Raw genomic sequence first — 26,799 nt, 5'->3', positions numbered from 1 at the left:
GCCCTCCCCCTCAGCACCCAGGAGGGGTCCAGTACATCGCTCATCCCCAGAAGGCGCACACTAAAGCGTTCAGCTCTGTGTGCAGAGCACTGTACTAAGCGCTTGGGAAGTCCAAGTTGGCAACATGGAGAGACGGCCTCATCCTATGTAAACAGCTGTAGTCTAATGGATTGAACACAGGCCTGGGTTATGTATCACCTGTATATATGTTTGTACATATTTATTACTCTAGTTATTTTACTTGGACATATTTATTCTATTTATTTTATTTTGTTAATATGTTTTGTTTTGTTGCCTGTCTCCCCCTTCTAGACTGTGAGCCCGCTGTTGGGTAGGGACCGTCTCTAGATGTTGCCAACTTGTACTTCCCAAGCGCTCAGCCCAATGCTCTGCACACAGTAAGCGCTCAATAAATACGATTGAATGAATGAATGAATGAAATGGGTATTAAGAGTGTGAGCCCCACGTGGGACCACCTGCTTACCTTGTATCTCCCCAAGCGCTTAGAACGGTGCTGATAAGCACTTAAATACCATCATTATCATTATTAAGTGTCAGGGAGAAAAGGTATTGAACCCCCATTTTACAGTTGAGGAAACCGAGGCACAGGGAAAGGAAACGACGTGACCAAGTTCGCAGCTAATAAATTGGCAGAGCAATTGTAGATTGGGGATTAGAGAAGCAGCGTGGCTCAGTGGAAAGAGTTTGGGCTTTGGAGTCAGAGGTCATGAGTTCGAATCCCGGCTCCACCAACTGTCAGCTGTGTGACTTCAGGCAAGTCACTTCTCTGGGCCTCAGTTACCTCATCTGTAAAATGGGGATGAAGACTGTGAGCCCCACAGGGGACAGACAACCTGATCACCTTGTAACCTTCCCAGTGCTTAGTACAGTGCTTTGCACATAGTAAGCGCTTAATAAATGCCATTATTACTATTATTATTATTATTACCCAGGTCATCTGACCCCCAGCTCCATGCTCTTTCCCCTAGACCTCGCTGCTTACCATCCAAGTCTAATTAATACCACTACAATTGCATTGACTGAGCACCTACTAAATGCAGGCACTGTACTAAGTACATGGGAGACTGCAGCAGTAAAAAGACTCCCCTGACCTCAAGGAGTGTATAATCACAAATAATACTCTATTTTACATAAAGGGAAAGTCATTTCAAGACCTTGCTGCTTTCAACTCTGGAACTGAGGCCACAGAAATTTTCATTAAGTTGTTTCTGATCAAATTGATCAATTGCATTGACTGAGCACCTACTAAATGCTAGGCACTGTACTAAGTACATGGGAGACTACAGCAGTAAAAAGACTCCCCTGACCTCAAGGAGTTTCTAATCACAAATAATACTCTATTTTACATAAAGGGAAAGTCATTTCAAGACCTTGCTGCTTTCAACTCTGGAACTGAGGCCACAGAAATTTTCATTAAGTTGTTCCTGATCAAATCGATCAATTGCATTGACTGAGCACCTACTAAATGCTCGGCACTGTACTAAGTACATGGGAGACTACAGCAGTAAAAAGACTCCCCTGATCTCAAGGAGTGTATAATTGCAAATAATACTCTATTTTACATAAAGGGAAAGTCATTTCAGACCTTGCCGCTTTCAACTCTGGAACTGAGGCCACAGAAATTTTCATTAAGTTGTTTCTGATCCAATCGATCAATTGCATTGACTGAGCACCTACTAAATGCTAGGCACTGTACTAAGTACATGGGAGACTGCAGCAGTAAAAAGACTCCCCTGATCTCGAGTGTATAATTACAAATAATACTCTATTTTACATAAAGGGAAAGTCATTTCAGACCTTGCCGCTTTCAACTCTGGAACTGAGGCCACAGAGATTTTCATTAAGTTGTTTCTGATCAAATCGATCAATTGCATTGACTGAGCACCTACTAAATGCTCGGCACTGTACTAAGTACATGGGAGACTGCTGCAGTAAAAAGACTCCCCTGACCTCAAGGAGTTTATAGTCACAAATAGTACTCTTATTTTACATAAAGGGAAAGTCATTTCAAGACCTTGCCGCTTTCAACTCTGGAACTGAGGCCACAGAAATTTTCATTAAGTTGTTTCTGATCAAATCGATCAGTTGCATTGACTGAGCACCTACTAAATGCTTGGTACTGTACTAAGTACATGGGAGACTGCAGCAGTAAAAAGACTCCCCTGACCTCAAGGAGTTTATAATCACAAATAATACTCTATTTTACGTAAAGGGAAAGTCATTTCAGACCTTGCCGCTTTCAACTCTGGAACTGAGGCCACAGAGATTTTCATTCAGTTGTTTCTGATCCAATCGATCAATTGCATTGACTGAGCACCTACTAAATGCTCGGCACTGTACTAAGTACATGGGAGACTGCAGCAGTAAAAAGACTCCCCTGACCTCAAGGAGTTTATAGTCACAAATAATACTCTTATTTTACATAAAGGGAAAGTCATTTCAAGACCTTGCCGCTTTCAACTCTGGAACTGAGGCCACAGAGATTTTCATTAAGTTGTTTCTGATCAAATCGATCGATGGTATTAAGTGCGCACTGCGAGGAGACCCCTGAACAAAGTGCTTGGGAAAGTACAACATATCGGAGTTGGATGCAATCCCTGGTACAAGGAGCTAACAATCTGGAGGAGGCTTGTACATCCCTTAATTATTTCTCTTCCAGCCGCATGACCATTTCTCCTTCCCACTTCATTGCAAAGGCCATTCAGTTTCCAAAGTTTCAGTTGCCGTAATCTTTGAGAACATTGTTGCAGCGATATCTGCAAGGTCACTTGCCTCCATCTCCAGGAATGAAGCTGTACCTCCTCAATAGACTCTGTGATTATCACCAGGATCCCTGGAGACGAGGTTGATCGATCAGTAGTGTTTATTGAATGCTTTACCGCTGCGTGACCTTGGGCAAGTCACTTCACTGGGCCTCCCCATCTGTTAAATGGGGATGAAGACTGAGCCCCATGTGGCCTTTGACTATGGCCAACCTGATTAGCCTGGATCTATCCCAGTCCTTAGTACAGTTCCTGGCACATAGTACTTAATAAATACTATAAAAAAAAGCCACCACAAGCAAGGGACATCAATCAATCAATGGTATTTATTGAGCGCTTACTATGTGCAGAGCACGCACTAAACACGTAGGAGAATATGTTCTACTCTCTCAAGGCCCTACTGAGAGCTCACCTCCTCCAGGAGGCCTTCCCAGACTGAGCCCCTTCCTTCCTTTCCCCCTCGTCCCCCTCTCCACCCCCCATCTTACCTCCTTCCCTTCCCCACAGTGCCTGTATATATGTATATATGTTTGTACATATTTGTTACTCTTTATTTTACTTGTACATATCTATTCTATTTATTTTATTTTGTTAGTATGTTTGGTTTTGTTCTCTGTCTCCCCCTTTTAGACTCTGAGCCCGCTGTTAGGTAGGGACCGTCTGTATATGTTGCCAACTTGTACTTCCCAAGCGCTTAGTACAGTGCTCTGCACACATTAAGCGCTCAATAAATACGATTGATGATGATGATGATGATGATCCTCCATCCTATTCTATCCTAATCCTCCTCGACCTCTCAGCACCTTCAACACTGTGGACCATGCCCTTCTCCTCAACACGCTATCCAACCTTGGCTTCACAGACTCCGTCCTCTCCTGGTTCTCCTCTTATCTCTCTGGCCGTTCATTCTCAGTTTCCTTCTCTGGCTCCTCCTCCCCCTCCCATCATCCCCATACAGTAGGGGTTCCTCAAGGGTCAGTTCTTGGTCCCCTTCTGTTCTCCATCTACACTCACTCCCTTGGTGAACTCATTCGCTCCCACAGCTTCAACTATCATCTCTACGCTGATGACACCCAAAGCTACACCACCACCCCATTCTCTCTCCCTCCCTCCAGGCTCGCATCTCCTCCTGCCTTCAGGACTTCTCCATCTGGGTGTCTGCCCGCCATCTAAACCTCAACATGCCCAAGACTGATCTCCTTATCTTCCCTCCCAAATCCTGTCCTCTCCCTGCCTTTCCCGTCACTGTGGCTGGCACTACCATCCTTCCCGTCTCACAAGCCCACAACCTTGGTGTCATCCTTGACTCTGCTCTGCCATTCACCCCGCCACATCCAATCATCTGTCACCAAAGCCTGCCAGTCTCACCTGTACAACATTGCCTTCCCTTCAAGGCTCTACTGAGAGCTCACCTCCTCCGGGAGGCCTTCCCAGACTAAGCCCCCTCCTTCCTCTCCCCCTCATCCATCCCCCCGCGTCTTACCTCCTTCCCTTCCCCACAGCACCTGTATATATGTTTGTACATATTTATTACTCTATTTATTTTACTTGTACGTATCTATTCTATTTATTTTATTTTGTTAATATGTTTGGTTTTGTTCTCTGTCTCCCCCTCTAGACTGTGAGCCCACTGTTGGGTAGGGACTGTCTCTATATGTTGCCAACTTGTACTTCTCAAGCGCTTAGTACAGTGCTCTGCACACAGTAAGCGCTCAATAAATATGATTGATTGATTGATTGATTATTATCAATAGTAATAAGAGCTCAATAATTTATTTTGTTGTCTGTCTCTCCCTTCTAGACCGTGAGCCCGTTGTTGGGTAGGGACCGTCTCTATCTGCTGCCGATTTGTCCTTCCCAAGCGCTTAGTACAGTGCTCTGCACACAGTAAGCGCTCAATAAATGCGAATGGATGAATGAATGAATGAATGAATGAATGAATGAATGAATGAATGAATGAAGGCGACCGGGCCGGAGCGCCACGTGCTTCCCGCCCTCGGGGCCGGCCCCGCCCTCTGACGTCACGGAGCTGAAGGGGCGTGGTCACAGAGAGGCGGGGCAGGTGACGTCAGTGTCGGGGGCGTGTCCAGCGGATGGCGCATGCGAGGGTGCGTTGGGGCTACAGGGGGCGTAGCCATAGGGGGGCGGTGCGAGTGACGTAGTGGCCGAGGGCGTGGCCGGGGGCGGTGGAGCGAACGGCGCATGCGCGTTCGCCACTGTGTGGGTCGGAGCTCGAATGGGCGTGGCCATAGGAGCGGTTTGAATGAAGAGGCGGAGCGAATGGAGCATGCGCGGTCGCCTCTGAAAGGGCCGGGGGCGTGGCCAGGGGCAGCGGCCGAGCCAATGGTGCATGCGCGGTCGCCTCTGAGTGGGTCCGGGCTCGAGGGGGCGAGAGCATAGGGGCGGGGCGAATGACGTCGTCTCCGGGGGCGTGGCCGGGGGACGAGGCGGCGCGAATGGCGCATGCGTGTTCGCCTCCGTAGGGGCCGGGGGCGTGGCCAGGTTCAGCGATTGCCTCCGAGTGGGACGGGGCAGGAGGGGGCGTGGCCGGGGGAAGTGGCGGAGCGAACGGCGCATTCGCGTTCGCCTCTGTAGGGGCGTGGCCAGAGGGGCGGGGCGAGTGACGGCGACGTCGAGGGGCGGGACGGTCGTCGCACGCGCGGTCGCCCCCGTACGGGTCGGGGCTGGAGGGGGCGTGCCGGGGGAAGAGGCGGGGCGAAAGGCGCATGCGCGGTCTCCTCTGGATAGGCCGGGGGCGTGGCCAGGGGCGGTGGCCGAGCCAATGGCGCATGCGCGGTCGCCTCTGGATGGGTTGGGGGCGTGGCCGGGAGCGGCGGCCGAGCCAATGGCGCACGCGCGGTCTCCTCTGAGGGGGTCGGGACTGGAGGGGGCGTGGCCTGGGAAGAGGTGGAGCGAACGGCGCATGGGCCGTCGCCTCTGGATGGGCGGGGGGCGTGGCCAGGGGCGGCGGCTGAGCCAATGGCGCATGCGCGGTCTCCTCTGAGTGGGTCGGGGCTGGAGGGGGCGTGGCCGGGGGAAGAGGCGGAGCGAGTGGCGCATGCGCGCTCGCCTCTGGATGGCCCGGGGGCGTGGCCAGAGCGGCGGCTGAGCCAATGGCGCATGCGCGGTCGCCTCTGAGTGGGTCGGGGCTTGAGAGGGCGTGGCCAGAGGGGCGGGGAGAGTGACGTAGGCATAGGGGGCGTGTCCGGGGAGCGGGTGGCGCATGCGCGGTGGCCTTTGTGTGGGCGGAGCGGCTGTGGCGGCTGTGGCGGCTGTGGCGGCGGCGGCGTCGGGGAGCGGGCCTCGGGGCACGGGGGTCTCCGCCGGACCGACACCCACCCACCATGGTGAAGAAGCGGAAAGGCCGCGTCCTCATCGACTCGGACACGGAGGACAGCGCCAGCGACGAGAACCTCGACCAGGTCAGGGAAACCCGCGGACCCCCGCGGCCCCCGCGGCCCCTGAGGCGGGAGGAGGAGGAGGAGGAGGAGGAGGAGAGGACCGTCCCCTCAGCGCCGACGGTCCCAGCCGTCCTCACCGTGGCATTGCTGAGGCGCCCGCTGAGGCTCGAACCGCTCCCGTACGGACCGGCAGCCGGGGGGCCCACGGCCTTCATCACCCCCATTTCACAGAGCAGGGAACTGAGGCCCGGAGAACTGAAGAAGAATAATAATGAGGATGGCGTTTGTTAAGCGCCTGCTGTGTGCTAAGCGCTGTTCGAAGCGCTGGGGAGGTTACCAGGCGATCAGGTTGTCCCCCGTGGGGCCCACAGGCTTCATCCCCATTTTACAGAGGAGGGACACTGAGGCCCAGAGACGTAAATAATAATAATAATAATAGTGAGGATGGCATTTGTTAAGCGCTTACTAGGTGCTAAGCGCTGAGGAGGATACCAGGCCAACAGGTCGTCCCATGTGGGGCTCACAGGCTTCACCCCCATTTGACAGAGGAGGGAACTGAGGCCCAGAGAAGTGAATAATAATAATAATAATAATGAGGATGGCGTTTGTTAAGCGCCTGCTATGTGCTAAGCACTGTTCGAACCGCTGGGGAGGTTACAAGGTGATCAGGTTGTCCCCCATGGGGCCCACAGGCTTCATCCCCATTTTACAGAGGAGGGAACTGAGGCCCAGAGAAGTGAAAAATAATAGTAATAATAATGAGGGTGGCATTTGTTAAGCGTCTACTATGTGCTAAGCGCTGTTCGAAGCGCTGGGGAGGTTACAAGGTGATCAGGTGGGCCCCCGTGGGGCCTACAGGCTCCACCCCCATTTGACAGAGGAGGGAACTGAGGCCCAGAGAAGTGAAGAATAATAATAATAATAATGAGGATGGTGTTTGTTAAGCGCCTACTATGTGCTTAGCACTGTTCGAAGCGCTGGGGAGGTTACCAGGTGATCAGGTTGTCCCCCATGGGGCCCACAGGCTTCATCCCCATTTTACAGAGGAGGGACAATGAGGCCCAGAGACGTAAATAATAATAATAATAATGAGGATGGCATTTGTTAAGCGCTTACTAGGTGCTAAGCGCTGAGGAGGATACCAGGCCAGCAGGTCGTCCCATGTGGGGCTCACGGGCTTCACCCCCATTTTGCAGAAGAGGGAACTGAGGCCCAGAGAAGTGAATGATAATAATAATGAGGATGGCATTTGTTAAGCGCCTACTATGTGCTAAGCGTTGTTCGAAGCGCTGGGGAGGTTACCAGGTGATCAGGTTGTCCCCCGTGGGGCCCACAGGCTTCACCCCCATTTGACAGAGGAGGGAAGTGAGGCCCAGAGAAGTGAAGAATAATAGTAATGATAATGAGGATGGCATTTGTTAAGCGCCTACCATGTGCTAAGCACTGTTCGAAGCTCTGGGGAGGTTACCAGGAGATCAGGTGGGCCCCAGTGGGGCCCACAGGCTTCACCCCCGCATTTGACAGAGGAGGGAAGTGAGGCCCAGAGAAGTAAATAATAATAATAATAATAATAATAATAATAATGGTGTTCGTTAAGCACCTACTATGTGCTAAGCACTGTTTGAAGCACTGGGGAAGTTACCAGGAGATGAGGTGGGCCCCCGTGGGGCCCACAGCCTTCACCCCCATTTGACAGAGGAGGAAACTGAGGCCCAGAGAAGTGAATAATAATAATAATAATAATAATAATAATGAGGATGGCGTTTGTTAAGCGCTTACTAGGTGCTAAGCACTGAGGAGGATACCAGGCCAACAGGTCGTCCCATGTGGGGCTCACAGGCTTCACCCCCATTTGACAGAGGAGGGAACTGAGGCCCCGAGAAGTGAATAATAATAATAATAATAATAATAATAATGAGGATGGCATTTGTTAAGCGCCTACTATGTGCTAAGCGCTGGGGAGGATACAAGGCCAACAGGTGGGCCCCCGTGGGGCTCACAGGCTTCACCCCCATTTCACAGAGGAGGACACTGAGGCCCAAAGAAGTGAACAGTAATGATAATGAGGATGGCATTTGTTCATTCATCCATTCAGTCGTATTTATTGAGCACTTACTGTGTGGGAAGTCCAAGTTGGCAACATCTAGAGACAGCCACTACGCAACGGCGGACGCACAGGCTAGAAAGTTAAGCGCTTACCATGTGCAACGCACTGTTCTAAGTGCTGGGGAGGTTACCAGGCGATCAGGTGGGCCCCCCTGGGGCCCACAGGCTTCACCCCCATTTGACAGAGGAGGGAACTGAGGCCCAGAGAAGTAAATAATAATAATAATAATGATGATGGCGTTTAAGCGCCTACTATGTGCTAAGCACTGTTCGAAGCGCTGGGGAGGTTACCAGCTGATCAGGTGGGCCCCTGTGGGGCCCACAGGCTTCACCCCCCCATTTAACAGAGGAGGGAACTGAGGCCCGGAGAAGTGAATAATAATAATAATGAGGATGGCATTTGTTAAGCACTTACTAGGTGCTAAGCGCTGAGGAGGATACCAGACCAACAGGTTGTCCCCATGTGGGGCTCACAGGCTTCACCCCCATTTTACAGAAGAGGGAACTGAGGCCCAGAGAAGTGAATGATAATAATGATGATGACATTCGTTAAGCGCTTACTAGGTGCCAAGCACTGTTCTAAGCGCTGGGGGGGATACGAGGTGATCAGGTTGTCCCACGGGGGGCTCACAGTCTTCATCCCCATTTGACAGAGGAGGGAACTGAGGCTCAGGGAAGTGAAGAATAATAATGATGGTGGCATTTCTGAAGCGCTTACTACGTGCCAAGTGCTGTTCTAAGTGCTGGGGGGATACACGGTGATCAGGTTGTCCCATGAGGGGCTCACAGGCTTTATCCCCATCTTACAGAGGGAACTGAGGCATGGAGAACAATAATCATGATGGTATTTGTTAAGCGCGTACTATGTGCCAAGCACTGTTCTAAGTGCTGGGGGAGATCCAAGGTGATCAGGTTGTCCCACGTGGGGCTCAGTCGTCATCCCCATTTGACAGAAGAGGGAACTGAGGCTCAGAGAAGTGAAGTGACTTGCCCAAAGTCACCCAGCTGATATGTGGTGGAGTCAGGATTAGAACCCACGACCTCAGACTCCCAAGCCCGGGCTCTTGCCACTGAGCCACGCTGCTTCTCTGAACAGTGCTTGGCACATAGTGATCGCTTAACATACACCATAATAATAATAAGAATCCTGTTTATTCAGTGCTCACTACGGGCCAGGCACTGTACTAAGCGCTGGGGCTGGGTACAACCAAAGTGAGAGGGACCCGGCCCCTGTTCCAGCCTAATTCATTCATTTGTCTGAGCGCTTACTGTGTGCAGAGCACTGTACTAAGCGCTTGGGAAGTCCAATTCAAACATGGAGCCAGGCGTCAATACCATCAAAACAGATTAAATAGAATTATAGATATATGCATATCATTAATAGAGTAATAAATATGTACAAATCTGCACATGTGCTGTCCCCCCCAGCACGTAGAACAGCGCTTCGCACATAGTAAGCGCTTAACTAATACCAACCATCATGATTGTCCTCCTCCTCCTGGGAGGGAGAGTTGTCACTTGCAGCAGCACATGGCGCCGTGGGCGGGGGGATTTAAATGATCGATTATAAATTACTTATTTGTTCCTATTAATGGCCATCTCCCCCTGGACTGAAACCTCATCATGGGCAGGAAATGTGTCTGCTAATTCTGTCGTAATAATAATAATAATTATTATTATGGTATTTGTTAAGCGCTTACTGTGTGTCAGGCACTGTTCTAAGCGGTGAGGTAAATACTAATAATAATGATAATAATAATGGTATTTGTTAAGCACTTACTATGTCTTGAGCACTGCTGTAAGCGCTGGGGTAGATTCAGGGTCATCGGGTTGTCCCCCGTAGGGCTCACAGTCTTCATCCCCATTTTCCAGATGAGGTAACTGAGGCACAGAGAAGTGAAGCGACTTGCCCAAAGGCACACAGCTGACAAGTGGCAGAGCCGGGATTAGAACCCACAACCTCTGACTCCCAAGCCCGGGCTGTTTCTACTAAGCCACGTTGCCTTTATTTTGGGGACCTCAGTGGAGGCGAAAGGTGACAAGGATGCCCATAATAGTGAGGTGGAGTGGAGGCCTGGTGATGATGAGGGTAATAATAATAATAATAATAATGGCAGTTATTATCGCTTACTATGTGCAGAGCACTGTTCTAAGCGCTGGGGAATTTACAAGGTGATCAGGTTGTCCCACGTGGGGCTCACGGTCTTCATCCCCATTTTACAGATGAGGGAACTGAGGCCCAGAGAAGTGAAGTGACTTGCCCAAAGTCACACAGTTGACAAGTGGCGGAGCCGGGATTTGAACCCATGACCTCTGACTCCAAAGCCCGTGCTTTTTCCTCTGAGCCACACTGCTTCTCTGAGGGTATTTGTTAAGCGCCTACTTTGTGCCAGGCACTGTACTAAGCGCTGAGGTGGATACAAGTTCATCAGGTTGGACACAGTCGCCGTCCCACATGGGGCTCACACGCTTCATCCCCACTTCACAGATGAGGGAACCGAGGCCCAGAGAAGCCAAGCGACTTGCCCAAGGCTTCACGGCGGAGCCGGAATTTGAACCCGTGTCCTCCTGACACCTAAACCCGGGACGAGCCTGGGTCCGGGCGTCAGGAGGACCCGAGTTCGAGGCCCACGTGCCTGCTGGTCTTGGGCAAGTCACTTCTCTGTGCCTCCGTTTCTTCATCTGTAAAGTGGAGTTAAAATACCGGTCCTCCGTCCCCATTTCAGTGGGAGCCCCATGCGGGACTGGGACGGATCTGCCCCAGTGCTTAGCACACTGCGCAGTGCCAAGGAAGCGCTTAATAAAGCCCATTATTACTATTATCGTTGGTTGCGTTGTTGTCGTCGTTGTTATTAGTTGTTGACGGTCCCAGTTTGTGAACTCTGATCCTCCCACCACCACCAAGAACGGAGGTGGATCCTGGGTCTTTCGTCGTGCCGTGATTGACTTTGACCTCTAGGTAAAGATGATGATGATGATGATGATGGTATTTGTGAAGCGCTTACTATGTGCCAAGCACTGTTCTAAGCGCTGGGGTAGATACAAGGTCATCAGGTGGACATGCAAAGGGCGTACGGACCAACGTGGGGTAGGTTTGGTGAAGAGTCTTGGAGATTTTCTGGGGGACCTAAGCCAGAGGCCTCCACACAGTGGGAAAGTAGAAAAAAAATTTATTTTATTTGTACATATTTATTCTGATTATCTTATTTTGTTAATGTGTTTTGTTTTGTTCTCTGTCTTCCCCTTCTAATAGTAATAATAATAGCATTTATTAAGCACTTACTATGTGCAAAGCTCTGTTCTAGGCGCTGGGGAGGATACAAGGTGATCAGGTTGTCCCGCGGGGGGCTCACAGTCTTCATCCCCATTTTCCAGATGAGGGAACTGAGGCCCAGAGAATCAATCAATCAATCAATCAATCGTATTTATTGAGCACTTACTATGTGCAGAGCACTGTACTAAGTGAAGTGAAGAGAAGTGAAGTGACTTGCCCAGAGTCACACAGCTGACAGTTGGCGGAGCCGGGATTTGAACCCATGACCTCGGACTCCAAAGCCTGTGCTCTTTCCAATATGTTTGTACATATTTATTACTCTATTTATTTATTTATTTTACTTGTACTTATCTATTGTATTTATTTTATTTTGTTAATATGTTTGGTTTTGTTCTCTGTCTCCCCCTTCTAGACTGTGAGCCCACTGTTGGGTAGGGACTGTCTCTGTATGTTGCCAACTTGGACTTCCCAAGCACTTAGTACAGTTCTGTGCACACAGTAAGCGCTCAATAAATATGATTGATTGATTGATTTCCATTGAGCCACGCTGCTTCTCTTCTAGACTGTAAGCCCACTGTTGGAGAGGGACCAGTGTTATGTTATGTTGCCAACTTGTACTTCCCCAAGCGCTTAGTCCAGTGCCCTGCACACAGTAAGCGCTCAATAAATACGATTGATTGATTGACCGTCTCTAGATGTTGCCAACTTGTACTTCCCAAGCGCTGAGTCCAGTGCTCTGCACACAGTAAGCGCTCAATAAATAGGATTGACTGATTGACCGTCTCTAGATGTTGCCAACTTGTACTTCCCAAGTGCTGAGTCCAGTGCTCTGCACACAGTAAGCGCTCAATAAATAGGATTGATTGATTGACCGTCTCTAGATGTTGCCAACTTGTACTTCCCAAGCGCTTAGTCCAGTGCTGTGCACACAGTAAGCGCTCAATAAATAGGATTGATTGATTGACCGTCTCTAGATGTTGCCAACTTGTACTTCCCAAGCGCTTAGTCCAGTGCTCTGCACACAGTAAGCGCTCAATAAATGCGATTGAATGAGTGAACGAATGAAAAGAGGGCTGAACTTACTTCTTGAACTCTACAAACATTAGCTCTGTCTTCCTCTCCCTAGCTGTGTGTGTGTGTGTGTGTGTGTGTGTGTGTGTGTGTGTGTTGCAAAAATTATTCACTTTGTGTCTTCACCTGTCTTCCCTTCCAGCGAAACAGCCAAAAAGTAGGCAGCGGAACAGAAAAAGAGTCTAAAATTTCCGCCCCCAAATCCCCAGGTGTCGACTAGGTTTGGAGGGGGCCCGTGGGAGTCCTTGGCCCTTCATTCGTTCATATTTATTGAGCGCTTTCCGTGCGCAGAGCACTGTACTAAGCGCTTGGGTACAAATCGGCAACATATATCCAAGTGGGCGATTCACAGCAAGGCCCTCGAGGCTCTTAGCGATGGTGGGGCAGGGCTCCGTCGAAATGGGGCCCAAGCAGCCTCAGTAGAAACCGTGTTGGGGCGCGGGGTTCCCAGACGTAATTCCAAGGGGGAGTGCGCCGGGAAATATTCCTGAACTTTTTTTCCGCGGGTTCGGGTCGTAAATCCATCAGCCGTCCCAGACTTTGGGGCCTAAAGGCGTTTCCCCCCTCGTTCGGCCTCCGTCTCCCCGCCGCCCGCGGGGCGAACCTCACGTTTCGAGGGGAAGAGTTGGGGGGCCAGAAATAGGCTTTTAGACTCCAGCCTCCCCTCAAGGCACTTTGCCTGTTCCGCGCCTGGATCTGTACCCTTTTAATAAATGCCATTATTATTATTATTGTTGCTTGGCACATAGTAAGTGCTTAATAAATGCCATGATTATTATTATTATTATTAATTATTATTGTTATTCAGGTGGGTCTGCTGGCCCCGTAGCAGTGAAGGGCCAGGACTGAACCGAATCACCTTGTGATGAAGAAGAGGGGGGCGTCTATTAGAGAAGCAGCGTGGCCCAGTGGAAGGAGCCCGGGCTTGGGAATCAGAGGTCATGGGTTCTAATCCCAGCTCTGCCACTTGTCAGCTGTGTGACCTTGGGCGAGTCACTTCACTTCTCTGGGCCTCAGTTCCCTCATCCTCACATTAGGCCTCCCCCAACTCCTGGAAATATTCTCGGCTTCGGAGACACGGTCCTGAAGCAGTTGAGAAGCAGCGTGGCTCAGTGGAAAGAGCCCGGGCTTGGGAGTCAGAGGTCATGGGTTTGAATCCCGGCTCCGCCACATGTCTGCTGTGTGACCTTGGGCAAGTCACTTCACTTCTCGGAGCCTCAGTGACCTCATCTGGAAAATGGGGATGATGACTGTGAGCCCCCCGTGGGACAACCTGATCACCTTGTATGCCCCCAGCGCTTAGAACAGTGCTTCGCACATAGTAAGCGCTTAACAAATGCCATCATTATTATTATTATCTTTAAACGTCATTCGATCGTATTTATTGAGTGCTTACCATGTGCAAAGCGCTTGGGAGAGCCCAGTATTACAACGGACGGACACATTCCCTACCCACAGCGGACTCACAGTCTTTAAATCCTTGATATTCAGCCCACCCTCAGCCCCACAACTCTTTTATCTTTACGCTCTGCCGTCTCCCCTCGCTATAATTTAGCGTCCGTCGGGAGATTGTAAACCTGTATATATGTATATATGTTTGTACATGTTTATTACTCTATTTATTTATTTTACTTGTACCTATCTATTCTATTTATTTTATTTTGTTAGTATGTTTGGTTTTGTTCTCTGTCTCCCCCTTTTAGACTGTGAGCCCACTGTTGGGTAGGGACTGTCTCTATATGTTGCCAATTTGTACTTCCCAAGCGCTTAGTACAGTGCTCTGCACATAGTAAGCGCTCAATAAATACGATTGCTGATGATGATGTAAGCCCCTGGTGGGCAGGGGATGTTTCTTTCAGGTCCGTTGTATCGTACTCTCCCACGCATTCTGTCTTGCGTTCATTCAGTCGTATTTATTCGGCCTTTACCGTGTGCAAAGCAGTGTACTAAGCGCTTGGGAGAGCACAGTGTAACAATAAACAGACGCGGTCCCTGCCCACAACAAGCTTACAGTCTAGAGGCGGTGCTCTTAGAACAGTGATTGGCACGTAGTAAGGGCTTAACGTAGCAGCGTGGCTCAGTGGAAAAAGCCCGGGCTTTGGAGTCAGAGGTCATGGGTTCAAATCCCGGCTCCACCACTTGCCAGCTGTGTGACTCTGGCCAAGTCACTTTACTTCTCTGTGCCTCGGTTCCCTCATCTGTAAAATGGGGGTGAAGACTGTGAGCCCCCCCGTGGGACAATCTGATCGCCTTGTATCTCCCCCAGCGCTTAGAACAGTGCTTTGCATATAGTAAGTGCTTAATAAATGCTATCATTATTATTATATTAAACAAGTGCTACAAAAGTACCCCCGATTGCTCGCCGTAATCCCCGTGGTCCGTCTTTCCTCCTAATTGCTCACCCTTTTTCCTTCCATTTTGGGGGAAGCAACAAAAATGCGGTGAGCCGGGCAAGCGCCTTTTCATTTCCCTTCCGGCTCTCGTACTCCCAGGATCGCGGGGAAGCTGCTTAGGTGGGAACCCAAGTTTCCCGGGAATACTGTCGAAGCTGGCCCTTTCATTCATTTTCACTGTCGTATTTCTTGAGCGCTTCCCTGTGTGCAGAGCACCGGACTGAGCGCTTGGGAAGCTCTGCACACAGTAAGCGCTCAATAAATACGATTGATTGATTGATTGGGAAGTGCAGATGGGCAACACAATCACATGGCGCCGGGAGGCACTCCTCGGGAGGGGCCCGGGAAAACTGGGGAGACTGGTTTGGGGCCCAGTGGGAGAATAGCCACTCTGGACTCTTTGGCTCGGGGGCCCTTATTCTGAGAGGAAGAGAGAATCCTGAAATGTGCCCGCACGTTTCAGAGCTGTTCATTCATTCATTCAAGCGTATTTATTGAGCGCTCCCTGTGTGCAGAGCACTGGACGAAGCGCTTGGGAAGTCCCGAGTTGGCCGATCTGTCCTGGTGTCTGGACTACCCACCTCAAAACCGTGGGCCCGCCTGGAGGGAATTGGTAGTCAGATCTGCCGCTATGAGAAGCAGCGTGGCTCAGTGGAAAGAGCCAGGGCTTTGGAGTCAGAGGTCATGGGTTCAAATCCCGGCTCCGCCAATTGTCAGCTGGGTGACTTTGGGCAAGTCACTTCACTTCTCTGGGCCTCATCAGTTCCCTCATCTGGAAAATGGGGGTGAAGACTGTGAGCCCCCCCCATGGGACAACCTGATTGCCTTGTAACCTCCCCAGCACTTAGAACAGTGCTTTGTGCATAGTAAACACTTAACAAATACCATCATTATTATTATTACTATTCTCTGGACCTCAGTTCCCTCATCTGTAAAATGGGGATGAAGACTGGGAGCCCCACGTGGGACAACCTGATTGCCTTGTAACCTCCCCAGCGCTTAGAACAGTGCTTTGTGCATAGTAACCGCTTAACAAATACCATCATTATTATTATTATTATTATTCTCTGGGCCTCAGTTACCTCATCTGTAAAATGGGGATGAGGACTGGGAGCCCCACGTGGGGCAACCTGATCGCCTTGTAACCTCCCCAGCGCTTAGAACAGTGCTCTGCACATAGCAAACACTTAACAAATACCATTATTATTATTATTATTATTCTTTGGGCCTCAGTTCCCTCATCTGTAAAATGTTGATGAAGACTGGGAGCCCCCCGTGGGACAACCTGATCGCCTTGTAACCTCCCCAGCGCTTAGAACAGTGCTCTGCACATAGTAAACGCTTAATAAATGCCATCATTATTATGATTATTATCAGCTTAGTACAGTGCGGGGCACCTAGTAAGCTCTTAACAAAATAGCAGCGGGTTGATGCCGATGATGATTATAACCCTTTCTGATGCTTTGGAGTTCTTCAGGAGGTTCTCAGACACTGGGGTAGGGACTGTCTCTATATGTTGCCAATTTGTACTTCCCAAGCGCTTAGTACAGTGCTCTGCACACAGTAAGCGCTCAATAAATACGATTGACGATTGATGAGGATGATGGGGTGAAAATCCCTGGGGGAAAATAAATCAGCTTCCCCACCCTGTCCCCAAGAGGTCGGGAAACTGGGGCTCAAAGGTCGGGAAATTGGGACAACTGTGCTTCTCATTAATGACCCCCAGCCCTCATTTATTCATTCAGTTGTATTTATTGAGCGCTTACTCTGTGCAGAACACCGTACTAAGCGCTTGGGAAGTACAAGCCCTCCTGCACACCCACCCTGTTTGCACTGCCTGGGTAGATTCGGAAGAACAGGCGCAACTTTGTAGCGTGTGAGAAGAATCCGCCCGGCACGGCCTTGATTTGTTGTATCCCTGTTGCGTTAGGGAAGCGGCACGGCCTGGCGGCCGGAGCCCGGGCCTCGGAGTCCCGAGGACCCGGGTTCTAATCCCGGCTCCGCCACTCGCCTGCCGCGTGACCCCGGCCAAGTCACTTCCTTTCTCCGGCCCTCAGTGCCCTCATCTGTAAAATGGGGGTGAGGACTGTGAGCCCCGGGTCCAACCTGCTCAGAACAGTGCTTGGCACATAGGAAGCGATTAACAGATACCAGTGGTAGTAGCAGCCAACTGGCACCTGTGTGACTCTGGGCAAGTCACTTCGCTTCTCTGTGCCTCATCTGTAAAAGGAGGATTAATAATAATAATAATGATGGCATTTGTTAAGCGCTTACTGTGTGCAAAGCACTGTTCCAAGCGCTGGGGAGGATACAGGGTGATCAGGTTGTCCCATGTTCATTCATTCATTCATTCAATCGTATTTCTCTCCCCCTTTTAGACTGTGAGCCCACTGTTGGGTAGGGACTGTCTCTATATGTTACCAATTTGTACTTCCCAAGCGCTTAGTACAGTGCTCTGCACATAGTAAGCGCTCAATAAATACGATTGGTGATGATGATGATGATGATTTATTGAGCGCTTACTGTGTGCAGAGCACTGGACTAAGCGCTTGGGAAGATACAGGGTGATCAGGTTGTCCCATGTTCATTCATTCATTCAGTCGTATTTATTGAGCGCTTACTGTGTGCACAGCACTGGACTAAGGGCTTGGGAAGTCCAAGTTGGCAACGTATAGAGACGGTCCCTACCCAACAGTGGGCTCACAGTCTAGAAGGGGGAGACAGACAACAAGACAAAACATATTAACAAACTAAAACAAAATAAAATAGAATAAATATGATTAAAACTGTGAGCCCCCCCCGTGGGACAGCCTGATTACCTTGTAACCTCCCCGGCGCTTAGAACAGTGCTTTGCACATAGTAAGTGCTTAATAAATGCCATCATCATCAAAGATGGGGTGAGGGAGGTGGGGGAACCCCGACGCCCGATGCGACAACATTTGGGAAGATTAGCAGGGTTCCACCTTTACCCAGAGGCACCCATTAAGCTCCCTGGGAAGGGATCGTGTCTTCCAGCTCTAATTTTGTTCTTCTGGTATTTGTTAAGCGCCTACTATGTTCCAGGCAGTGTTCTAAGCTCTAGATCCAAGCTAATCAGGTTGGACCCACACAGGACTCCCAGGTTTAATCCCCACTTTACCGGTGAGGTAACGGAAGCCCAGAGAAGTGAGGTGACTTGCCCAAAGTGGCACAGCAATCAATCAATCAATCAATCATATTTATTGAGCGCTTACTGTGTGCAGAGTACTGTACTAAGCGCTTGGGAAGTCCAAGCTGGCAGCACATAGAGACGGTCCCTACCCAACAGTGGGCTCACAGTCTAGAAGGGGGAGACAGAGAACAAAACGAAACATATTAACAAAATAAAATTAATAGAATAGATATGTACGAGTAAAATAAATAAATAGAGTAATAAATACATACAAACATATATACACATATACAGGTAGACAAGCAGACAAGTGGCGGAGTCAAGATTAGAACCCAGGTCCTTCCTACTCCCTGGACTGTGCTCTATCCACTAGGCCCCGCTGATGCTCTCATATATCATCATATATATATATATATATATATATATATATATATATCATATATATCATCATAGATATATATATCTCCCCCTCGTCCCCCTCTCCATCCCCCCATCTTACCTCCTTCCCTTCCCCACAGCACCTGTATATATGTATATATGTTTGTACATATTTATTACTCTATTTATTTTGCTTGTACATATCTATTCTATTTATTTTATTTTGTTAGTATGTTTGGTTTTGTCTCCCCCTTTTAGGCTGTGAGCCCACTGTTAGGTAGGGACTGTCTCTATATGTTGCCAACTTGGACTTCCCAAGCGCTTAGTCCAGTGCTCTGCACACAGTAAGCGCTCAATAAATACGATTGATGATGATGATATCACTTAACTTCTCTGGGCCTCAGTCACCTCATCTGTAAAATGGGGATTAAGACTGTGAGCCCCATGTAGGACCACCTTATTTACCTTGTATCCCCTCCAGCACTTAGAAAAGTGCTTGGCACGTAGTAAGCGCTTAATAAATGCCATCATTATTATTATTATATTGTCTTCTCCCAATGCTTAGGACAGTGCTGTGCGCGCAGTAAGCGCTCAATAAGTGCCGTCGATTGATGGATTAGAAACAGCAGGCAGTTTCTTCCCAAGGGGCACTTGGGGTGGTCGCCGAGTCGCCGATTAACCGGACAACGCTGCTCAGAAGCCCAAGGATCCCAGTGGTCGGGGCAGATAGTAATGATGGCGTTTGTTAAGCGCTTACTATGTGCCAAGCACTGTTCTAAGCGCCGGGGTGGATACAAGGTAATCAGTCTTCATCCCCATTTTCCAGATGAGGGAACTGAGGTCCAGAGAAGTGAAGTGACTTGCCCAAAGTCACCCAGCCGACCTGGGGGGTGAAGGAAGAAGAGAATCAGCGGGAGAATTACTTGCTGGCGGCTTTTCTCCGGAGCTTTGAACACTTTGTGCCAGTTAAAGATGGGCAGCTTTGCCCCGCGTCTTACACAGTCTTTCAATGACGGAGGCCTCCGTGGGGCTGGAAAAGTGATTATTTTCCCCTTGGCGAGGACATTTCATTTCCCGGCCTCCCCCCACCCCCGAACTGTTCCTTGTGGAGTCCCAGCCCCCTGAGGGGTTACAGTTGCCGGTGGCTGAACTCTGTTGGAATCAATCAATCAATCGATCGTATTTATTGAGCGCTTCCTGTGTGCAGAGCTCTGGACTAAGCGCTTGGGAAGTCCAAGTTGGCAACATATAGAGACGGTCCCTACCCGACAGTGGACTCACAGTCTAAAAGGGTCAGCTGGGGGCGAGGGAGCGGGAATAGGGGAATAATAATAATAATAATGTTGGTATTTGTTAAGCGCTTACTATGTCCCAAGCACTGTTCTAAGCTCTGGGGGAGATACAAGGTAATCAGGTTGTCCCACGTGGGGCTCACAGTCTTCATCCCCATTTTACAGATGAGGGAACTGAGGCACCGAGAAGTGAAGTGGCTTGCCCAAGGTCACGCAGCTGACAAGCGGCGGAGCGAGGATTAGAACCCATAACCTTTGACTCCCAAACCTGGGCCCTTTCCACTAAGCAGCACTGCTTCAATTGCTGAAATTGAAGAAATTGCTGAATTGTACTTTCCAAGCGCTTAGCCCAGTGCTCTGCACACAGTAAGCGCTCAATAAATACAACTGAATGAATGAATGAAACCTGGGAGGACAAAGCCTAATAATAATAATAATAATGATGATGGTATTTGTTAAGCGCTTACTATGTGCAAAGCACTGTTCTAAGTGCTGGGAAGGTTACAAGGTGATCAGGTTGTCCCACGGGGGGCTCACAGTTTTAATCCCCATTTTCCAGATGAGGGAACTGAGGCCCGGAGAAGTGAAGTGACTTGCCCAAAGTCACACAGCTGACAGTTGGCGGAGCCGGAATTTTTTTTTTTTAATGGCATTTATTAAGCGCTTACTCTGTGCAAAGCACTGTTCTAAGCACTGGGGAGGTTGCAAGGTGATCAGGTTGTCCCATGGGGGGCTCACAGTCTTCATCCCTATTTTCCAGATGAGGGAACTGAGGCCCGGAGAAGTGAAGTGACTTGCCCAAAGTCACACAGCTGACAGTTGGCGGAACCGGGATTTTTTTTTTTTTTAAATGGCATTTATTAAGAGCTTACTCTGTGCAAAGCACTGTTCTAAGCACTGGGGAGGTTGCAAGGTGATCAGGTTGGCCCATGGGGGGCTCACAGTCTTCATCCCCATTTTCCAGATGAGGGAACTGAGGCCCAGAGAAGTGAAGTGACTTGCCCAGAGTCACACAGCTGACATGAACCCATGTCCTCTGACTCCAAAGCCCCGTGCTCTTAACACTGAGCCACACTGCTTCTTGTTGGATTTTTCTCAGACGTTTGAAAGGAATGGGAGCCCCCCGGGACCACCCTGAAGACCCTTAGAGGAACTTCAGGAGTGTTTATCTGGTAGCCTGTAGAAACCCCTGTTTCTCATGTCCATATCTGTAATTTTTTTTATATTAATCAATCAGTCGTATTTATTGAGCACTTACTGTGTGCAGAGCACTGGACTAAGCGCTTGGGAAGTACAAGTTGGCAACATAATGTCTGTCTACCCCGGATAAAACGTGATCATCCGCTTCCCAGGGACCCCCTCCCCGCCCCAAAGAGCCTGGGGTTTGGAGTCAAGAGGTCGTGGGTTCGAATTCTGGCTCCGCCAACTGTCAGCTGTGTGACTTTGGGCAAGTCACTTCACTTCTCTGGGCCTCAGTTCCCTCATCTGTAAAATGGGGATGAAGACTGTGAGCCCCCCTGTGGGACAACCTGGTCACCGTGTAACCTCCCCAGTGCTTAGAACGGTGCTTTGCACATAGTAAGCGCTTAATAAATGCCATCATTATTATACAGGCTAATCAGGTTGGACCCAGCCCTGTCCTACATGGGGCTCACAGTCTTAATCCCCATTTTACAGATGAGGACACTGAGGCACGGCAAATAATAACGGTGGCATTTGTTCATTCATTCATTCAGTCGTATTTATTGAGTGCTTACTGGGTGCAGAGCCTTGTACTAAGCGCTTGGGAAGTCCAAGTTGGCAACATCTAGAGACGGTCCCTCCCCAACAGTGGGCTCACAGTCTAGAAGGGGGAGACAGAGAATGAAACAAAACATAATAACAAAATAAAATAAGTTGAATAAACATGTACAAATCAGATAAATAAATAAATAGAGTAATAAATCCGTACAAACATATATACGTATATACAGGTGCTGTGGGGAAGGGAAGGAGGTAAGGCCGAGGGGATGAGGAGGGGGAGAGGAAGGAGGGGTTAAGGGGAGGTGCAAGGTGATCGGTTTGTCCCACTTGGGGCTCACAGTCTTCATCCCCATTTTGCAGATGAGAAAACTGAGGCACAGGGCAGTTGGGTGGCCCGCCCCAGATCACACAGCAGACGGGTGGCAGAGCCGGGATTAGAACCCAGGTCTTCCGACTCCCGGGCCCGGCCTCTTTCCACTAGGTCCCGCTGCTTCTCCTGCCTCGAGGTCATTCCTCGGAAAGGCTCCCCATCCCCGTCCCTCTGCCCGGGAAACTCCAGGAGGGGGAAGGCCGGCGCGACCTTGGCGGGGAGGAGAAGGAAAATTAGGCGAGGAGGAGGAAGACGACGACACAGGACTTTTCCCTTTAGTAACTTTCCCCGCTCCGGAGATGGGATGGGGAGCCGGGCTGCCGGCCTAAGGTGTGGAATAGAAAGCTCCGGCGTAAGCGCTCTCTCTCTCTCTCCCTCCATCTCTCCTCATTCATTCAGTCGTATTTATTGAGCGCTTTCTGTGTGCAGAGCACTGGACTAATCAATCAATCGTATTTATTGAGCGCTTACTGTGTGCAGAGCACTGGACTAAGCGCCTGGGAAGTCCAAGTTGGCAGCATCTGGAGACGGTCCCTACCCGACAGCGGGCTTCCGGTCTAGAAGGGGGAGACAGGGAACAAAACAAAACATATAAACCAAATAAAATAAATAGAATAAATGTGTACAAGGAAAATAAATAAAGAATAGGGTAATAAATCTGCACAAACATATATACATCTACACAGGTGCTGTGGGGAGGGGAATGGGGGGAGAGGAAGGAGGCAGCTCAGTCTGGGAAGGCCTCTTCCCAGCTCTCTCCCCCGACTTCAGTCCAGGGCAGCGTGGGAGAGGTGTGAAGCTGGGCCCAATCAATCAATCAATCGTATTTATTGAGCACTTACTGTGTGCAGAGCACTGTACTAAGCACTTGGGATGTCCAAGTTGGGAGTCCTAGCTCTAGATCCAAGCTAATCAGGTTGGACCCACACAGGACTCCCAGGTTTAATCCCCACTTTCCAGGTGAGGTAACGGAAGCCCAGAGAAGTGAGGTGACTTGCCCAAAGTGGCCCAGCAATCAATCATCAGTCGTATTTATTGAGCGCTTACTGTGTGCAGAGCACTGGACTAAGCGCTTGGGACGTCCAAGTTGGGAGTCCTAGCTCTAGGTACAAGCTAGACAGGTTGGACCCACACAGGACTCCCAGGTTTAATCCCCACTTTCCAGGTGAGGTAACGGAAGCCCAGAGAAGTGAGGTGACTTGCCCAAAGTGGCACAGCAATCAATCAATCAATCGTATTGAGCGCTTACTGTGTGCAGAGCACTGGACTAAGCGCTTGAAGTTCAAGTTGGCAACATCTAGAGACGGTCCCTACCCAACAGCGGGCTCACAGTCTAGAAGGGGGAGACAGAGAACAAAACAAAACGTATTAACAAAATAAAATAAATAGAATAGATATGTACAAGTAAAATAAATAAATAGGGTAATAAATACGTAATAATAATAATAATGATGGCATTTATTAAGCGCTTACTGTGTGCAAAGCACTGTTCTAAGCGCTGAAACATAAGTAAAAATATATATATACATATATACAGGTGCTGTGGGGAAGGGAAGGAGGTACCCAAGTGTCCCCTCGGTCATCTTAGCCAACTTGTACTTCCCAAGCGCTTAGTACAGTGCTCTGCACACAGTAAGCGCCCAATAAATACGACAATGAATCTTGGGTCAGGCTGGCAGGGCGATGAGGAATCGAAGCCAGTTTGGGTCAGTTTCCACCTGCGTTTGCGTTCGCTTTTAGACTTTGAGCCCACTATTGGGTAGGGACCGTCTCTATATGTTGCCAACTTGTACGTCCCAAGCGCTTAGTGCAGTGCTCTGCACACAGTAAGCGCTCAATAAATACGACTGATGATTTCCCCAGCGGAACCTGGGCAGCAGTGGGCTGAGGGGAGCCCGGAGACTCCGGGCGATGGGAACGAATTTCCACGTCGGCCGGGGATCAGCTCGGTTTCTCCTGCCGCCATCATCAATCGTATTTATTGAAATAAATATTGAATATTGAAATATTGAAATATTTATTGATCCAGAAAGTGGATCTGCCTGGCTCAGAGAAGCAGCGTGGCTCAGTGGAAAAGAGCCCGGGCTTTGGAGTCAGAAGTCGTGGGTTCAAATCCCGGCTCAGCCGCTTGTCAGCTGTGTGACTAGGGGGATGTCACTCAACTTCTCTGGGCCTCAGTTCCCTCATCTGTAAAATGGGGATTAAGACTGTGAGTCCCATGTGGGGCAACCTGATCACCTTGTAACCTCCCCAGCGCTTAGAACAGTGCTTTGCACATAGTAAAGGCTTAATAAATGCCATTATTATTATTATTATCTGGGCCTGGCGGCAACGGAGCCGGGCGCTAGGGGTGGGTTTGGTTTCACCAGAAAGTGGATCTGCCTGGCTCAGAGAAGCAGCGTGGCTCAGTGGAAAAGAGCCCGGGCTTTGGAGTCAGAAGTCATGGGTTCAAATCCCGGCTCAGCCGCTTGTCGGCTGTGTGACTAGGGGCAAGTCACTCAACTTCTCTGGGCCTCAGTTCCCTCATCTGTAAAATGGGGATTAAGACTGTGAGTCCCATGTGGGGCAACCTGATCACCTTGTAACCTCCCCAGCGCTTAGAGCAGTGCTTTGTACATAGTAAGGGCTTAATCAATCAATCAATCAATCGTATTTGAGTGCTTACTGTATGCAGAGCACTGTACTAAGCGCTTGGGAAGTACAAGTTGGCAACATATAGAGACAGTCCCGACCCAACAGTGGGCTCACAGTCTAAATAAATGCCATTATTATTATTATTATCTGGGCCTGGCGGCAACGGAGCCGGGCGCTAGGGGTGGGTTTGGTTTGGCCGATGCCGCAGTTTGGGGGGCATCGGTGGCAGAGCTTGGGCACTGTGGCCCCCCGGAACGGGGGGAGAGTGTGACCGCGTCCCGGGAGAGAGGGCTCCGGCGGCGTCGGCTGAGCCGGCCCGCGGGGCTCCCGTTGTCCCCGCAGGAGCTGCTGTCCCTGGCCAAGAGGAAGAGAAGTGATTCCGAGGAGAAGGAGCAGCCCGTCAGCCAGCCCGCCGCCTCCTCGGACTCCGAGACCTCCGACAGCGATGACGAGGTGGGTCTCGGGGCGGGGGGGACGGTCGGCCGGGCCGGCCGTAGCTGGGCCCGAGGGCCCGGGAGCCGGTCTTTTCCCGAGAAGGCGGCTGGACGTTGGCTCTTCCTCCCTGAGCGGTGGGCCTGTCATCCAGAGAGGTGTTAAAAGTCATAATAGAGAAGCATTGTGGCTCAGTGGAAAGAGCCCGGGCTCTGGAGTCAGAGGTTATGGGTTCAAATCCCAGCTCCGCCCCTTGTCAGCTGTGTGACTTCACTTCTCTGGGCCTCAGTACCCTCATCTGTAAAATGGGGATTAAGACTGTGAGCCCCCCGCGGGGCAGCCTCATCACCTTGTAGTCTCCCCAGCGCTTAGAACAGTGCTTTAGAGAAGCAGCATGGCTCAGTGGAAAGAGCCCGGGCTTTGGAGTCAGAGGTCGTGGGTTCGAATGCCGGCCCCACCACAAGTCTGCTTTGTGACCCTGGGCAAGTCACTTAACTTCTCTGAGCCTCAGTTCCCTCATCTGTAAAAATGGGGATTAAGACTGTGAGCCCCACGTGGGACAACTTGATCACATTGTATCCCCCCCAGCGCTTAGAACAGTGCTTTGCACATAGTAAGCGCTTAACAAATGCCATTATTATTATTATTATTATTATTATAATTATGGTACTCAATCAATCAATCGTATTTATTGAGCGCTTACTGTGTGCAGAGCACTGTACTAAGCGCTTGGGAAGTCCAAGTTGGCAACATATAGAGACAGTCATTATCATCAATCGTATTTATTGAGCGCTTACTGTGTGCAGAGCACTGTACTAAGCGCTTGGGAAGTACAAATTGGCAACATATAGAGACAGTCCCTACCCAACAGTGGGCTCACAGTCTAAAAGGGGGAGACAGAACAAAACCGAACATACTAACAAAGTAAAATAAATAGAATAGATATGTACAAGTAAAGTAAATAAATAAATAGAGTAATAAATATGTACAAACATATATACATATATACAGGTGCTGTGGGGAAGGGAAGGAGTTAAGTTAAGTTAAGGCCTGTGAGCCATTCGTTCAATCGTATTTATTGAGCGCTTGCTGTGTGCAGAGCACTGCACTGTTGTAAGCGCTGGGGTAGATACAAGTCAGGCAGGTTGGACACAGTCCGTGTCCCACGCGGGGATCACACTGTTAATCCCCATTTTCCAGATGAGGGAACTGAGGCCCAGAGAAGTGAAGTGACTTGCCCGAGGTCACACAGCAGACACGTGGCCGAGTCGGGATTAGAACCCAGGGCCTTCTAACTTCCAGGCCTGTGCCCTGTCTAGTAAGCCACGCCGCAAGGGTGAGGGGGGATGTGTGCAAATGAGAGGTAAGCGGTTGGGAGAGGACAATACAACAATAAACGGACAAGTTCCCTGCCCACAACGAGCTTACGATCTAGAGAAGGGGAGACAGACATCAGTACAAATAAATAAAATGGCAGATATGGACAATAAGTTGTGTGGGGCTGGGAAGGGGGAAGAACAAAGGGAGCAAGTTGGGACGATGAATAATAATAATAATAATAATAATAATGATGGTATTTGTTAAGCGCTTACTATGTGCAAAGCACTGTTCTAAGCGCTGGGGAAGTTACAAGGTGATCAGGTTGTCCCAGGGCGGGCTTACAGTTTTAATCCCCATTTTACAGATGAGATATCTGAGGCCCAGAGAATAATAATAATAATAATTAATGGCATTTGTTAAGCGCTTACTATGTGCAAAGCACTGTTCTAA

General features: G+C 49.7%; 1 protein-coding gene across 1 annotated transcript in view; it reads left to right on the top strand.

Annotated features, from left to right (window-relative positions):
• Nucleotides 1-6,065: 6,065 nt before the first annotated feature.
• Nucleotides 6,066-26,799, top strand: part of RTF1 (RTF1 homolog, Paf1/RNA polymerase II complex component) — a 36,892-nt gene continuing 16,158 nt past the window's right edge. The window contains exons 1-2 of the mRNA XM_038741458.1: nucleotides 6,066-6,205; nucleotides 24,940-25,050. Coding sequence (XP_038597386.1) covers nucleotides 6,128-6,205; nucleotides 24,940-25,050 — 189 coding nt within the window. The 5' untranslated portion in view covers nucleotides 6,066-6,127. The remainder of the gene's footprint in view (nucleotides 6,206-24,939; nucleotides 25,051-26,799) is intronic.

Source organism: Tachyglossus aculeatus, assembly GCF_015852505.1.
Source record: "Tachyglossus aculeatus isolate mTacAcu1 chromosome 12 unlocalized genomic scaffold, mTacAcu1.pri SUPER_6_unloc_1, whole genome shotgun sequence".
NCBI classification, from domain to species: Eukaryota; Metazoa; Chordata; class Mammalia; order Monotremata; family Tachyglossidae; genus Tachyglossus; species Tachyglossus aculeatus.
This window is presented reverse-complemented; position numbering and strand designations above follow the sequence as displayed.